Source organism: Chiloscyllium plagiosum, chromosome 38, assembly GCF_004010195.1.
Source record: "Chiloscyllium plagiosum isolate BGI_BamShark_2017 chromosome 38, ASM401019v2, whole genome shotgun sequence".
Classification (NCBI taxonomy): domain Eukaryota; kingdom Metazoa; phylum Chordata; class Chondrichthyes; order Orectolobiformes; family Hemiscylliidae; genus Chiloscyllium; species Chiloscyllium plagiosum.
In genome coordinates, this window is record NC_057747.1 from 20,747,237 (window position 1) to 20,762,000 (window position 14,764).

Below are 14,764 nucleotides of genomic sequence, written 5' to 3' on the forward strand. Positions count from 1 at the left end.
GTAACTAAGGTTAACTGTTGGCAAAAGAAATATTATCCATCTTCACAAGGCCTCCATTATAACAATAATTTCTACAGCACAGCCTGTAAATGGTTTCTGGTCCCTGATATGAGATATTTACAAAGGTGAGCCAGTGTTACAGGCACTGCGAGTGAATCAAAATTATTACAATATTTCAAAAGTGGCTTGAAAATAGCCTGAGAAGCTAAAACCCGGATTTGGTTTTAAACGGCGACAATTACTTCAGGGAATGATGCTTTTTAATGTTTTAAAGATGATCTCAGGATTTCTTGAAAAGGTTAATGGCTGTAATTTCTTTTTCCCTGAGTGACACTTTTCCAGCCAACAGCAATTTGCTATCAGCCTTTAACTAATGGTCTGTTTTGCAAATGGCGAGAGCCTTAAAAGTGTTTACTGCTGACAAATCCAACAATCAAAGAACTCCAGCCCCCTTCGGCAAATCTGTGGAAGGGTAAACAAATCTGGCCTTGCTTGGCTGGCTGAGTGTTGCTGCTTACTGGAAGCACAGTGACGCAGTGAATTGTATTAAGTGCAGTACTTCCACAGCCTGTGACTTGTGTTACTGATGCTGGCTTAGCACTGGAGCGCTTGTCACTGCAATGGCTACAGTAGCAGAGGTGGCAACAGTTATATTTCCACTCTCATTAGCTCCAATTAAGATTATTCATGTCCTGGGGAGAGGAGGACATTGGAGGAGATGGTGGGGGAGGTGGGTAATTAGCAATCTCTGTGTGGGCTATCTCACGGCTAAAAGAAAGAGCGAATAAGCAGCCAGCATTCCAGCCCCTGATCTGCAATCCGTTTACCCTCCTTTTGTGAAAGGACAGTTGCTTTTGGGCAGTGGCATGAAAGGGTTTGGTCAAATGGCCAAGTCACATGGAGTCACATATGCTTAAGAGTCATTTCAATACTCAGGGAATGACACTTTAATGAGGACTAGAGCCTGAAAGGAGAGGGAAAAGCAACTCAATTTTGAGTTTGCAGTTTTCAGAAAACACTGCCACTATAACCACAAACTGGACATTTTCAAAACCCAGCCTAAGCTGCAGCGGTCTGGATGCTTTTGTCTGATCATTCAATCCACAGTTATAAATTGAATTGTGAATGACCTCAGTACGAGGATGTGTCCCAATGCTTTCTGCGTCGTTTGATTTCGGGTGACGGGTTCTATGCAGAAACAGAACTGCCAACCGCAGATGCTGGATTGGAAGTGGCAGTTTTGACATTTGTGGCCCTTTGATGTGCAGTTGATGTGTAATCAACGTCACACGAATCAGGAGCAAATCTACAGGGAGTTTGGAGATGTGACGTTAAAAGTATTTTTCTCAAGTAGAGCACTGAAACGCAGACACACATTTATGGAGCACTTGAGAAAATTTGCTTTGTCTCTCTGAATTATATGAAATAGATTTGATGCCAACTATTTTACTGCAAGTTTGAAGGTAGATGTGGGATATAATCAGAGTGAAATGCTGCCTTTTTTCTCGGATCAACTGTCTTCAGTGTTTTGAGTGTTTACAGAATGGTCCTTAATGTAAGCATGGCAACACATTAGGACGATATAGCTGCTGAGAGGTGACCTTTCTGTCCATCTCAGACCAATGCTAATAGCCTCAAGGTCATGGGTTCAGTGCCCCTCCTGACCAAGTCTGCAGGCTTCCAACTATGAAGTAGATGTTCCATATGTTTTTAAGATGGAACAAATGCTCTGAAGAGGGGATGCAGTAGCTCAGTGGTTAGCACTGCTGCCTCTCAGCACTAAGGATCTAGATTCAGTTCCAGCCTTGGGAATCTGTCTGTGTGGAGTTTGCACATTCTCCCCATGTCTGTCAGGTTTCCTGCCTCAGTCCAAAGGTGTGCAGGTTAGAATGGATTGGCCATGCTGAATCGTCCACAGTGTCCAGGGATGTGCAGGCTAGATGGATTAGCCATGGGAAATGCAGGGTTACAGGGATGGGGAGGGGGGGGGAGGGTGCGGGGGGGGGTGGTCTGGATGGGATGCTATTCGGCGTGGTGTTATGGATACGATGGGCCAAATGGCCTGTTTCCATGCTATAGGAATTCTATGATACTGGGCAGTGAGAGACTGACAGGGAGCAGAACATTTTGGTTTTGAGTTCACCCTTACACGACCACCATGACCACTGTTACCTCATCCCCTCAGATGTGTCTGGTCCACTTCCAATTATGGGAAAGTTCTGAGAGAATAACGTGGCATTTGACAGTTGAAGATTCAACATGCAAACGAGATAACAAATACAAAGGACCCTCAACTCCATATTCCAAATCATAAGGAATATTAACAGAATTCTTTATAAGTGAAGTGTACAAAAGCACCATTAATGCTGAGTATTCATATTTTGCCTGGACTGACTTGGTGAATTGCTTCAAAAACAACTATTGAGATCTCAGAGAAGTGCTCAGTGTTCAAGGCTTTTCTTTTTTCTTTCATTCAGGAGTGTTAGGCATGGCTGGCTGGGTCAGTATTTATTGCCCATCTGCTCTTGAGAAGGTGGTGGGGAGCTGCCTTCTTAAACCGCTGCAGTCCATTTGGGGTAGGTAGGTCAACAATGCCTTTAGGGAGGGAGTTCCAGGATCTTGACCCAGTGACAGTGAACGAACAGTGATATATTTACAAGTCAGGATGATGAGTGGCTTGGAGGGAAACCTGCAGGGGGTGGTGTTCCCATGTATCTGATGCCCTTGCTCTTTTAGATAGTGGTGGTTATAGGTTTGAAAGATGTTGTCTAAGAAGTCTTGATGAATTTCTGTAGTGCATCTTGTCAATGGTACAAAATGCTTACTGAGCGCCAACAATAAAGGGAATGAATGTTTGAGGATGTGATGCCAATCAAGCAGGATGCTTTGTCCTAGACAGTGTCTTCTCGGGTGTTGGTGGAGCTGCAATCATCTAGCCAAATGGGAAGTGTTTTATCACACTCTTGACCTGTGCCTTGTAGGTGGAGAACATGCTTGGGAAGTCAAGAAGTAAGTTATTCACTGCAGGATTTCTAGCTTCTGACCTGCTTTTGTAACCACAGTATTTACATGACTTGTTCAGTTCAATTGCTGGTCAATGGTAACGCGCAGGGCTTTGATAATGGGGGATTCAGCGATAGTGATGCCCATCACGGGGCAATGGTTGAATCTCTCTTGTTAGAGTTAGCCATTACCTTTGAAAAGGCTTCATATAACAGCAACTGAAAAGGTAACAGTAAGAAGAAAGTCAGGTGGAGTTTTTCACACAAAGTACAGTGGACACTAAGAGCTGAACTGCAGTATGTCTTGAGTTGATTGTTGTGATTATGTTGAAAGTGTGTCCCATGCACTTAAAAGCAGAAAAAAGCTGACTTAAGTACGGGTTTAAGAGAAAAAGAAATCATTGCAAAGGCAGCCAAAAAATGCCTATCTTATTAAGTTAGTAAAAGCTCCACACAATTCATGTTTGGGCATTACTGTTCCATGAACGCAGTGGTTCAAGAACATGACTCATCACCACCTTATGGCTGGGCAATAGAATTCCTACAGTGTGGCAGCAGGCCATTTGGCCCATTGAATCCTTACAATCCTCCAAACAGCATCCCACCCACTCCCTATTCTGCACTTCCCATGACTAACCCATCTAGCCCAAACACAACGGGACAATTTAGCATGGCCGAAACACCTTAACTGCACATCTTTGGACTGTGGGAGGAAACCCACGCACACACAGGGAGAATATGCAAGTTTCAAACTATCACCCGAGGCTGGAATCGAACCCTGGTCCCTGGCGCTGTGAGGCAACGGTGCTAACTACTGAGCCACCGTGCTGCCCTTACCAAATGCTGGCCTTAGCAGCAGTGCTTGCGTCCTGTAAAATAATATGTTATTTTAATTACACAACTGCACTTGTTGCTGTGTGCACTCAATGACTGATCTTCACCAACTGGTCCCATAAGCTATAAATCTGTGCGGTTCCATCTGTAGGTAGTTTCCTAGAGTGACAGCAATATCAGTTGCACCTCAGGATTACACTCTGGAAAATGGTTGGGATTGGTTTTATGTCCAAAATCCATATTATCCAAGTACCCTGCACTTGCTGCATTCTGTTGGAGACATGACCTTGCTCTTATCAGGAGCATTCTCTTGTTTTACTTGTGTGTTCTGTGACGAAGGAGCAGTGCCCCAAAAACTTTTGATTTCAAATAAACCTGTTGGACTATAATCTGGTATTGTGTGAGTTTTGACTTTTTAAATTGACACTGTAAACAGACTTAGTTTGTTTGGCTGTTTGTTGTAAAACAGACTGCTGCTGTAAGTTGGTCGGTGGAAGACCTCTGACGGCAAGTAGCTTGTTTCGCTCAGAGAAATGCAGAAGACTAGCTTCAAAATCCACTTTGCACATGGTGAAAAGACCTTGAATTCTATGTATGAATCAAATTAAAGATAATTATTATAGTATATTAGAGTTTGTGGCTGATTGAATCAATTGAACTGTTAAGCTGGCACTATCAATATCAATGTCAAATGTTTCTGGTTTTGCTCTTCATTCCTTAAGTGGAAATCAGGATTATGTCTGTTTGACTGTTCTGGTTTTGAAAAGTGTTTCTGTTTCCTAGGGGTCAACAGAGAGCTGCAACACAACCACTGAAGATGAGGAGGGGAAAGGTAGGTGTTTATTAATGCTGAGCCAGTATTTTAACCTGTGCCAGAGGGACCTATGTAATTATTCAGACCCGCTGATAAACTCCAGCCAGTTATCTTCCTCAGTTTTTGTTTGATAAGGTTACACTCTGTTGTTCTGAATATTTATACATCTTTTTAAAAAGTTGGGTTTCAACTTGCTTACTTGAATTAGGAAGCGGTGTGTGTGTGTGTGTGTGTCTGTCTGTCTGTCTGTCTACACGGAGCCATGTGTGAAGGTGGATTTATCTTCGCTTCCATGATGTCTCGAGCATTGCAGATCAGACACCCAAGCGATTTCTAGTTAAATGCCAAAGCACTGCAAATGACTGTATGACTTACATGTGAACACAGAAGCGTGACCTATTCATCTATGGTCTCTGTAGTCATTCATCATTCTCATTTTGCTTGCTATCTTCTCCCTTAAGTTTGCTTTTATTGTTATGTGTTTGGTTTAAATCCTACTTGCAATGTTGGGAATAGACATCAACTGAAAACAACATTTAGGCTTCAAGCATCACAATGGCTGTGGTTATATCATTCCAGCAGCAACGAGCATTGTCTCAAACTACAGCAAGGGAACGTGTATGCCAATGTGATAAAGTAGAATTTGAGGTTATTTGAAGCAATGTTATAAGATCAATTCCAACAACCAACCTACAGGTTAGCTGTGTGAGGTTCTGATGGAGATGGTAGTTCTGCATTGGTTGTGCGATTGGACTGTCAGGCACTCTACTTGGAGATGTAGTAACTCTGTTATAAGATCCTTTGGTCATACACAGCAGGATTGAGTATCACAGAAACCTGACGGCTTTGGGTGGAAAATACAATTTCACATTAAGAATGCTACTTAATGTGAAGCCTGACCAACAACCATTTTCAGAGAGGGAGAGCAATTATGAAAACGAATCACTCAAAATGCAGTTCCTAAAGGCACTCTGTGTTTTTTGAAATCATTGATCAGTGTTTATCGTCCCCATAATTCATCTGTCAAACTGCCTCCAAGCTATCTTGCTGCCTTGTTGTGTGTGCACATCATCATTGCATTTGGCAAACTGCACCCTGATACCAAACGTTTGCTGATATTAACAATCAAAGAAATTGTAGATCTGTAGGGGTGCTATGCATTGATTAGCACTCGATGATCTTAAAGGTGACACTTAAAGCAGAATTAAACTGTAGGAGGTCTAAGCTGTTAACTTTCTTATAAGATATTTAAGTAGCAAGATTGCTCACATTTCTTAATAAACACACAGCTGACTACAGGCCAGAAGACAGGTCAACTCCCTTTCCTCCTCACCTACATCAGTAGCCATGTTCTGTGTTCACAGAGCAGAAAACACATTAGAAAGAACTGAAAACAAAAAATGTTGGAGATCACAGCGGGTTAGGCAGCATTCATGGAGAGAGAGCAAGCTAACGTTTCGAGTCTAAATGACTCTTCAGCAGACCTTTCATTTTTGCACTCCCAAACATCTGCATCTGTCATTGTCACTGGATGCTGCAAAGACGACAATGGATCTCAAAGAAGGGATGGATCTCAAAGAAGGATTTGAATGTTGTCAAACCTATACGTTTTCAGAATGAAAGATATCTTTTGACTTCAAAAGAAAAATGTTGCTGCTGATATCAAAAAGCATGCATCTATTTAATCTTTTGATGAACAAAATAATCTCATCTTTCAAACTTGGCTACAATGATATACAATGTAAGAGCATTGTGAGCTCAGAACTCACCATACACTGACAATGCTCACCGTTCCCCCAGCGTCACACTTACAAAGCAAGTAACAGATCAGCAGCACATGCAATAACGCGATGTATTCAGTTCTCACTATATGTGGCTGTCTGTGGAAATGTGCTATGCAGGACATCTGTGGAGATCTTGGAAAGATTTGACTGGGTTGGCTTAAAAGTGAGAGGGGCAAGTTTCTTGCATCAGAAGTGATATTCTGTGTGGCAACCTTTAACAGAGCAGGCATGAGCTTCACCCTTTAGACCTGTCAGTAGGAGGTCTGTAGCCCATGATGTCAGGCTGGGAAGTTGTTATCACAAAGCAAGAACAAATCCATCCTCAGGAGGCAAGCCATCTCCTCGAGTAAGACCCAGAAGATTCCAAGAAATCAAAACAAACTGATGAAAGAAATGATGTTTTTTTGGGCTGCATGCTTTAGCAGTGCAGTTGCAGCCTTAGAATCTGATGACAGCTATTTTTCCAGAGTCCCAGTCACTAACTATTCTGAATGCAGTGGATGCTAAAACATCATAAGTGCGTTGTGCCTTAGGGCAATATAGAAATACTTATGCTAACTATGACAAAAAAAAAAGCTAGTACCATCAAAGTTGATAGAAGGACAAGCTAGTAGGCCAGGGTATCATTCTCCAACTCCGTGTCATGCATGTAAACTAAAGCTTTGGTGGAGTTATATTTTTAAACATAGACTTGCTTTAACCAATAGTATTTTGTTTCTGAACATCTCTCTGGAGGTATCGTAGAGATCTCTAGATTACCAGTCCAGCAACATATATCACAATATGAGCCCTGCAGTTGGAAAGCTGTCATCCAATGCATCAATAGTTATCTCATATTCCCTTTCGCATTACAGAGAACCGTTCAGCTATCTTGTCTCTTCCATGAAATTTGGATCGTTCATTTACTGTTGGGTTGCAAGTAGATTTGGGAGTAGCTTGCACCTGTCTGGTAGAAGTTTCTTAATTATTTGCAGATGAGATTAATTAAATTTCTTTTTCTTGTAAGCTCTGTTGTGCATTTGATATAACGAAATATGGTGCCGACGTCAGCAAGTGGATTGTAGCCATTTTGCTCCAGGTGATGACACCTTTGAGAAAATGACGACTGTAGATGCTGGAGATCAGAGTCAAAATGTGTGGTACTGGAAAAGCACAGCTGGTCAGGCAGCATCTGAGGAGCAGGAGAGTTGACATTTTGAGCATAAGCTCTTATTCAGGACCTTCCTTTCTAGCACCACACGTGATGATATCTTTGCCCCTCTAACATTGCATTCAGTGACCACTAACACAGGGATGCTCTGTGACACCTTTAGAATGATGGCAATTCAGTTGGTGTGCTCGTGATATGGCGACAGCTAACACAGCGTGAACCTCTCATAATATCCATCGGTTTCGGATTTGACATTTTACAGACAGGTGACCTTTCTGACCAATGTGACTCTACCCCATGTTATTATGTTTTGAAACTAGCAACAAGGCATACGGCCTGCTTACACCACTGGCTTTTAAAAAAATTGCTCGCAGGTTATTGCTCTCAATGGCAAGGTCAGCATTTATTGCCAGTCCCTAAATGCACAGAGAGCCAGCCACATTGCTGTGGGTCTTCAGTCACATGTAGGCCAGACCAGGGAATGATGGCAGATTTCCTTCCCTAAAGAACCAAATAGGTTGTTATGAAAATTGACAGTCGTCACCATTGGGCCAGCTTCTTACGTTGAATTTAAATTTCACCATCTGCCACGGTGGGGTTTGAACACATGTCACTGGACCGTTAGCCTGGGCTTCTGGATTACTGGTCTGATGATGTTATCAATTTGCCACTGAAACCCCAGAAGGATTAGTCCCAGGTACCTGGGATTAGTGATGGCAAAAGATTGAATTTTGGAAATGGAGATTCAGGGAATGATTAGCTGTCGTGGAACTAACTGGAAAACGTGCAATGGAGTGGTGTGCGATAGATAGGTATAGCTCTTGAGAAACATTTACAGGATGGTAGTGAGACTGACCTCACTTTATTGGGCTACATCAAGAGCAATAATTGGATACTAATGAAATTCAGATAAAGAGATGAATGCATGGAGTAACAAGGAAGGGCAAAATCAGAAACCAGCACACCGGAGGGTCAGTGAAGGTACTGGCAGCATCAAAGGAAACAGCCAAAGAGAGATTGAAACGGTCTGGTCATCTGTTGTGGCCTGAGGATGGAAATGTGGTGGGGCAAGTGAGAGAGTTGCAGGAAGAAGGAGGAAAGGAGGCTCGAACACCAGATGGCAGAATCCGATGGTGAGAGAATTAATGCAGTGGGACTGCAGAGGAATGGGTGAATGATGGGAGGAAAGGGAGAAGGCTAACCAACCCAGCATTGTGGCAATCCCATGGAAAATCCCAGGATAAGCTGAAAAGAGAAGAGGACAAGGTACAGCACAAAGCAGTGCTAGCCATTGTAAATCCTAAAACATAAACATATACATTTTTAAAATACTGTGAATGTTGTCAGTTCCATAAATTTCAAACCAAGAAAAAAATTTGCATTGCACACAGGAATCCTGTAATAACATCAGCATTGACTGCTACTGCTAAGACCGAATGGCAAGCTGTGATTAGTTTTGAATTAGGGTTAGATATTGCTGGCACAGGACTGTCATTGTTATGATCCCAGCTGATGTTATCACTGGACAAGTCAGATCCCATACTTAAATCTAACTTGATAGGTCAATATGGTTTTAACAAGGTGGTCTTCACTGAAACACAAGTGCTGCAGATTTGGTTTTAACAATAAAACAGAAGTTTACTACACAAAAGAAGTGAAAATAAAATAGAATAAACCAAATTATATGCATATAACATGAGTTTAAAAATTGCAAATCCCAAGGTAAATTACTATTCTATTGATTTCAATATCACTCTTCTCAATCATATCTATAGTGATTAACTTAATGGATGCTTCAATTCTCAGCCTTGAAAACATGATAGACTCATCCTTGAATCTTTATTGACACGAACTTAAATTTTCTCAGTTTCAAGTAAATGCTTTATGGTTTTAACCAAACAGTTCAGATCTAGTATTTTATAACTACACTCCTTAAGCTGACATAACCTGTTTCTTAACTGAGCAAACCTATCCTCCTCCTTCAGGAGAAACTGTTTTCCATAACCAGTTTCAACCAGGACTTCTGCAAAACTGAAAGGAGAAGGGCTTTCCAAACTGTGGGTGATTTCCTGAACAATGTTCCCTCCTGTCAGGTCTGCACACACCATTCACTACTAGTTTCTCCAATCATTGCCGTGCATGGACTTCAGAGATCCAAGCAGTGGTTGACAAAATTGGAGGCATTGTTGCCTCAAGCCAAAAAAGATATACTGGATCTTTCTAACTGAAGCTCAATACACTACACTGCTTACCTTGTTCACTCATCAAACCTCTCCCAATGTAAACAAATTCCCACTAGCCTCCAAAAGCAATACTATTTGTTTTTTAAAAAAAAAACACACAATAACTTTAGAATGCATTGCAAGTTAATAATTAAACCCCTCACACATACAGGACAAACCTATCTAGTTCAAAATCCAGATTCCAAAATAAATGGTGTGTGTATATACCAACTTTACATTTTCCATTGAAACATTTCTGAAGCCAAGTGAGAATTCACAACTCAGTGTACATGTAGTTAACAATCAATATATGAATTAGATAAAAAGTATGAGCAGTTTTGTGTGTGCATGTGCTGATGTGATTTTGAATAACGATAATGTGAAAATAAATGTTTTTATTCACTTCAAATAGAACAAATGTTAAATCATTCATTGATTTTCCTCCCACCCACACCCTTTATTACACGCTGGTACAAAAGGATATGTTTTACTTTTTGTGCTGTTTTATTTTCATGTTGTCTGTCTCCTGTTTGTAACGGCTGTTTGTTCTCCACAATGCTACTGCGCAATGAGCGCCAGCATCCGCACCTGATGCCGGCGATGACAGTAATGGTCTTACAAAGAGTCAGTCCACTGCCTTGCATTCAGCCGAATCAGTTCATACTGATCAGCCCCCTGAGGTGACGCCCTGTAAGTGAGCAGCAATCATCATCCTTGTTTGCTGCCCTCCAGTGTGTGTTGTGTGGTGTTGCGTGAAGTGGTACTCACCTTAGGATTTTGCATGCCAAGTCGGAAATTGGATTGTGATCAAAGGTGTGCTAGTCAGCTGACTTCTAAGATTTTTCACTTGGACTTTGCAATCTACTTTGCAAACTTCAAGCTTTGTAAGTGTGTGTGCGCGCTTGTAGCCAGTGTTAAACTTACAAAGGTATACAGTTTGCTTTAGATAACAATAACAATCCATTTAGCTTGGTTGCTTTCATTTTAATGAGCCTTCTAAGCTGCAAATGTGTATTATCTTTTCCACCTACAACGCTATTAGCTAACCATTATCATCAGTGTTACAAAGGAGCATGCACAGGAGTTGTAGGTTTGTGCACTGCGATTGCCTGACTAGCTTGCTCTTGGCACTCTCCAGTGGCTCTTTTACAGAACAGCAATAGCAGGAGGCTGAGTCAGCAGCCTCCTTGTCCCAGTCTGTGCACTAGCACATGTCCTCAGCCTCTCTTCTTACGGACACACTTCTCTTCTTATCTCTTGTCACCCTCTCATAGAGTTTGTTACAAACCTGTAAGTGGGAGTTCATATTCGTTGCACTGATATTACAGTAGAAGGCTTTGTAAGATCAGCAACGGAATTTTGATCTTCTGGATCTCAGTATTTACAGTGGCAGAATAGGATGTAAAACTTTCTCATTACTGTTCTTGATGGATTTTGGATAACATCAATTACACTGAATTTATACCCAAATGGCTTCCCCAAAATCTATCATGCATTGAAAGCAAACATAACATCTTAAAAACTGAAAAAACAGCAAATGCTATAAATCAGAAACAATAACAGAAGTTGTTGTAAAAGCTCAGCAGATCTGACAGCATCTGTGGAGAGAAATCAGAGTTAACGTTTTGGATCCAGTGAGCCTTCTGAGAAGGGTCACTCGACCCAAAATATTAAGATTAGATTAGATTTCTTACAGTGTGGAAACAGACCCTTCAGCCCAACAAGTCCACACTGACCCTCCGAAGAGCAACCCACCCAGAACCATTCCCCTACATTTTCCCCTTCACCTAACACTACGGGCAATTTAGCATGGCCAATTCACCTAACCTGCACATTTTGGAATGTGGGAGGAAACTGGAGCACCCAGAGGAAATCCACACAGACACTGGGAGAATGTGCAAACTCCACACAGACAGTTGCCTGAGGCGGGAATTGAACCTGGGACTCTGGTGCTGTGAGGCAGCACTGCTAACCATTGTGCAACCATGCCGCCCATTAACTCTGATTTCTCTCCACAGATGCTGCCAGACCTGCTTAACATTTACAATAATTTCTGATTTTGTTCATAACATCTTAAACCTTCCTCATAATTTAGATGCCTGACACCAGGGTTCGTGTTTAAAATTTGACCCTGTCCTCATTCATGGGCAGCAGCGTCCTGTCTATGAATAAGTGATTAAGCTGCAAGTAGTGTGTTTGATCAAAATCGTCCAATGCCCTTTTCATCAACAGTGCAACCTCATTGATTTATACTCATCCTGCTGCTAATGAATCACAATTTGCCAACCTGACTCCATTCTAGTGACACTGACATCTTGATAAATTCATTCTTTGGAAAATCACCAATCTCCTTGTGATTAATAACTTACACTGTTGTCCCATTTAACATACACGTCTCGTCCCATGCTCCTGTAAAAATCAATTTTGCACCAAAATCTATTTGCTCAGAAGAGAACTTGATCTTTATGATGCAACCTATGCATTCTTATTGTATCATCCGCAAAAGAGCAAGTGTTGCTGACAGTATTGGTGTCTAAGTCATAAATAGCAAATGTCCCCAGACAGCTCCCTGAGGTTTGCCTAATTATTCGTAAATGGGAATTGGGCATTGCAGGCTAAATTAGCATATATTGTCCATCCTTAATTGTCCTTGAGAAAGGGATGATGAGTTGTCCTCTTACACTACTGCAGTCAACACGATGTATCTCCTCCTTTCGTGACCTTTTCATTTCAAGTTAAAAAGCTACTCTTCAATTTTCCAATGAGCAACATATTGTCCCTGTTCTGCTGTTCCTATTAAAAGGTGCGATATCCAGCACAGTTCCAGTGCTTCATGGTAGGTGTTGTGGTGTAAGGTCTCTGGGACCTTGGAGCCACTTTGTGATGATGTCACAGAGCTGCACATCACTATGTACAAATAACACAGTGTGGACAGATTCACAAAAGACCAAACAACTCCAGACTGGATTAAACCACACTGGAACTAGAGAAATTCTTGTGAGCACTTGGGTGGGAACACCTACAGAAGATAGATTATTCCTTAACTAGTATAACTATATGTCTGAGCCTGGTATATCTATGATTACCTTGTACTTATTATTAATGAACATTACTAATATTAATGTCATTCATTAATGTTAGAAAAGTTGCATTTTCCCAAATAATTAGCATCACTTAGAGACCAAAAAAAAATTAAAAATGATACATTGTTTATCACAGCACCAGGGACCGGGGTTCGATTCCAGCTTCGGGCGACTGTCTGTGTGGAGTTTGCACATTCTCCCCGTGCCTGCGTGGGTTTCCTCCGGGTGCTCCAGTTTCCTCCCACAGTCCAAAGATTAGGTGAATTGGCCATGTTAAATTGCCCATGGTGTTAGGTGCATTAGTCAGAGGGAAATAGGACTGGGTGGGTTACTCTTCAGAGGGTCGGTGTGGACTTGTTGGGCCGAAGGGCCTGTTTCCACACTGTAGGGAATCTAATCTAATCTAATGGCATTCCCTGTACAATAACAATCCCTGTGGGCAGAGTTGGTGCTCCAGCCAATACCAGAAACCACTCCATCACTGTCTCAGTGTCAAGCACAATGGCTGCTACAATAACAATCTGCATTTCATTGATGTCTTTAATGTAGCAAAACATCCTACGTTGGTTTCCGGGAAGGTAATCAGAAAACATACAGTGAGTCAAAGATGAAACGTTAGGATGAGGCCAAAAGATTGGACAAAGCGAAAGATTTTAAGAAGCATCTTAAAGGTGGAGAGAGAGAGAAGGTGTACAATTACACCAACAGCTCAACTTCAGTTCCCGCACCGACTGAGGTTACCACAAAGGTCCCTGATTTTCAACCTCTTCCCTTATCTGAGGTGCAGTGACCCTCAGGGTAAACTATCTCCAGTTATCTCTCTCGAATGAGAGAGCAGCCCTATGGTCCTCTGAGACGAGGGTGACTTTACTAATTATTCTTTAAAAGCAGGAGATCAAGACCTCCCTGTGACAAGCTTGGAGATTATATAAGGAAATCAGAATTCTTTGAATGTTTTGACTTAACATCCTCAGTGTATACTTCTCGAAACTGCTGATGTCTCCATTTGCCATAAGGCAGTAAGAAATAGGAGGAGGTCATTCGGCCCCTCAGGCCTGCTCTGCCATTCAGGAGAATCATGGGTGATCCAACATTCCTTACGTACGTTTTCCTACCCTTTTCCATAATCATTGATCAAGAATCTATCTCAGCTTTAAGTATACAGAAGGACTCTGCCCCCACAGCTCACCATGGCAAAGAATTTCAAAGACTCACCACCCTCTGAGAGAAGAAATTCCTCCTCATCTCAGTCTTAAATTGGGTGTCCCTTAATTTGAGACGATGCCCTCTGGACCTAGACTCTTCCATTAGGGGAAACATCCTCTCAGCATTTACCCAGGACAGCATGGAAACAGACTCTTCAATCCAACTCATCCATGCCAACCAGATATCCTAAACTGATCTAGTCCATTTGCCAGGATTTGGCCTATATCCCTCTAAATCCTTCCTTTTCATGCACCCATCCAGATGCATTTTAAATGTTGTTATTGTACCAGCCTCTATCTCTTCCTCTGGCAGCTCATTTCCACATATGCACCACTCGCTGTGTGAAAAGATTTCCCCTTAGGTCCCTCGTACATCTTTCACCTCTCACCTTAATCCTATCCCCTCCAGTTTAGGACTCCCCTACCCTGAGGAAAAGACTTTGTCTATTTACCCTATCCATGCCCCATATGATTTTATAAACCTCTATAAGGTCACCCCTCAGCCTCCGACACTCCATGGAAAATAGCCTTAGCCTATTCACCCTCTCCCAAAGCTCAAACACTCCAATCCTGACCAACCTCCTTGTAAATCTTTTCTGAACTCTTTCAAGTTTCACAACATCCTTCCTATAGCAGGGAGACCAGAATTGAACGCAGTGTTCCAAAAGTG

General features: G+C 41.9%; 1 protein-coding gene across 9 annotated transcripts in view; it reads left to right on the forward strand.

Moving 5' to 3' along the window:
• camk2g2 (calcium/calmodulin-dependent protein kinase (CaM kinase) II gamma 2) overlaps positions 1 to 14,764 on the forward strand; it is a 359,232-nt gene that overhangs the window by 309,363 nt on the left and 35,105 nt on the right. For 5 of the 9 annotated variants that reach the window (XM_043679069.1, XM_043679070.1, XM_043679071.1 and 2 more), the window contains one exon: positions 4,620 to 4,668. In XM_043679069.1, coding sequence (XP_043535004.1) covers positions 4,620 to 4,668 — 49 coding nt within the window. Of the gene's footprint in view, positions 1 to 4,619; positions 4,669 to 10,379; positions 10,497 to 14,764 lie in introns of all 9 variants that reach the window. The other 4 variants (XM_043679064.1, XM_043679065.1, XM_043679066.1 and 1 more) reach the window with 1 other exon arrangement.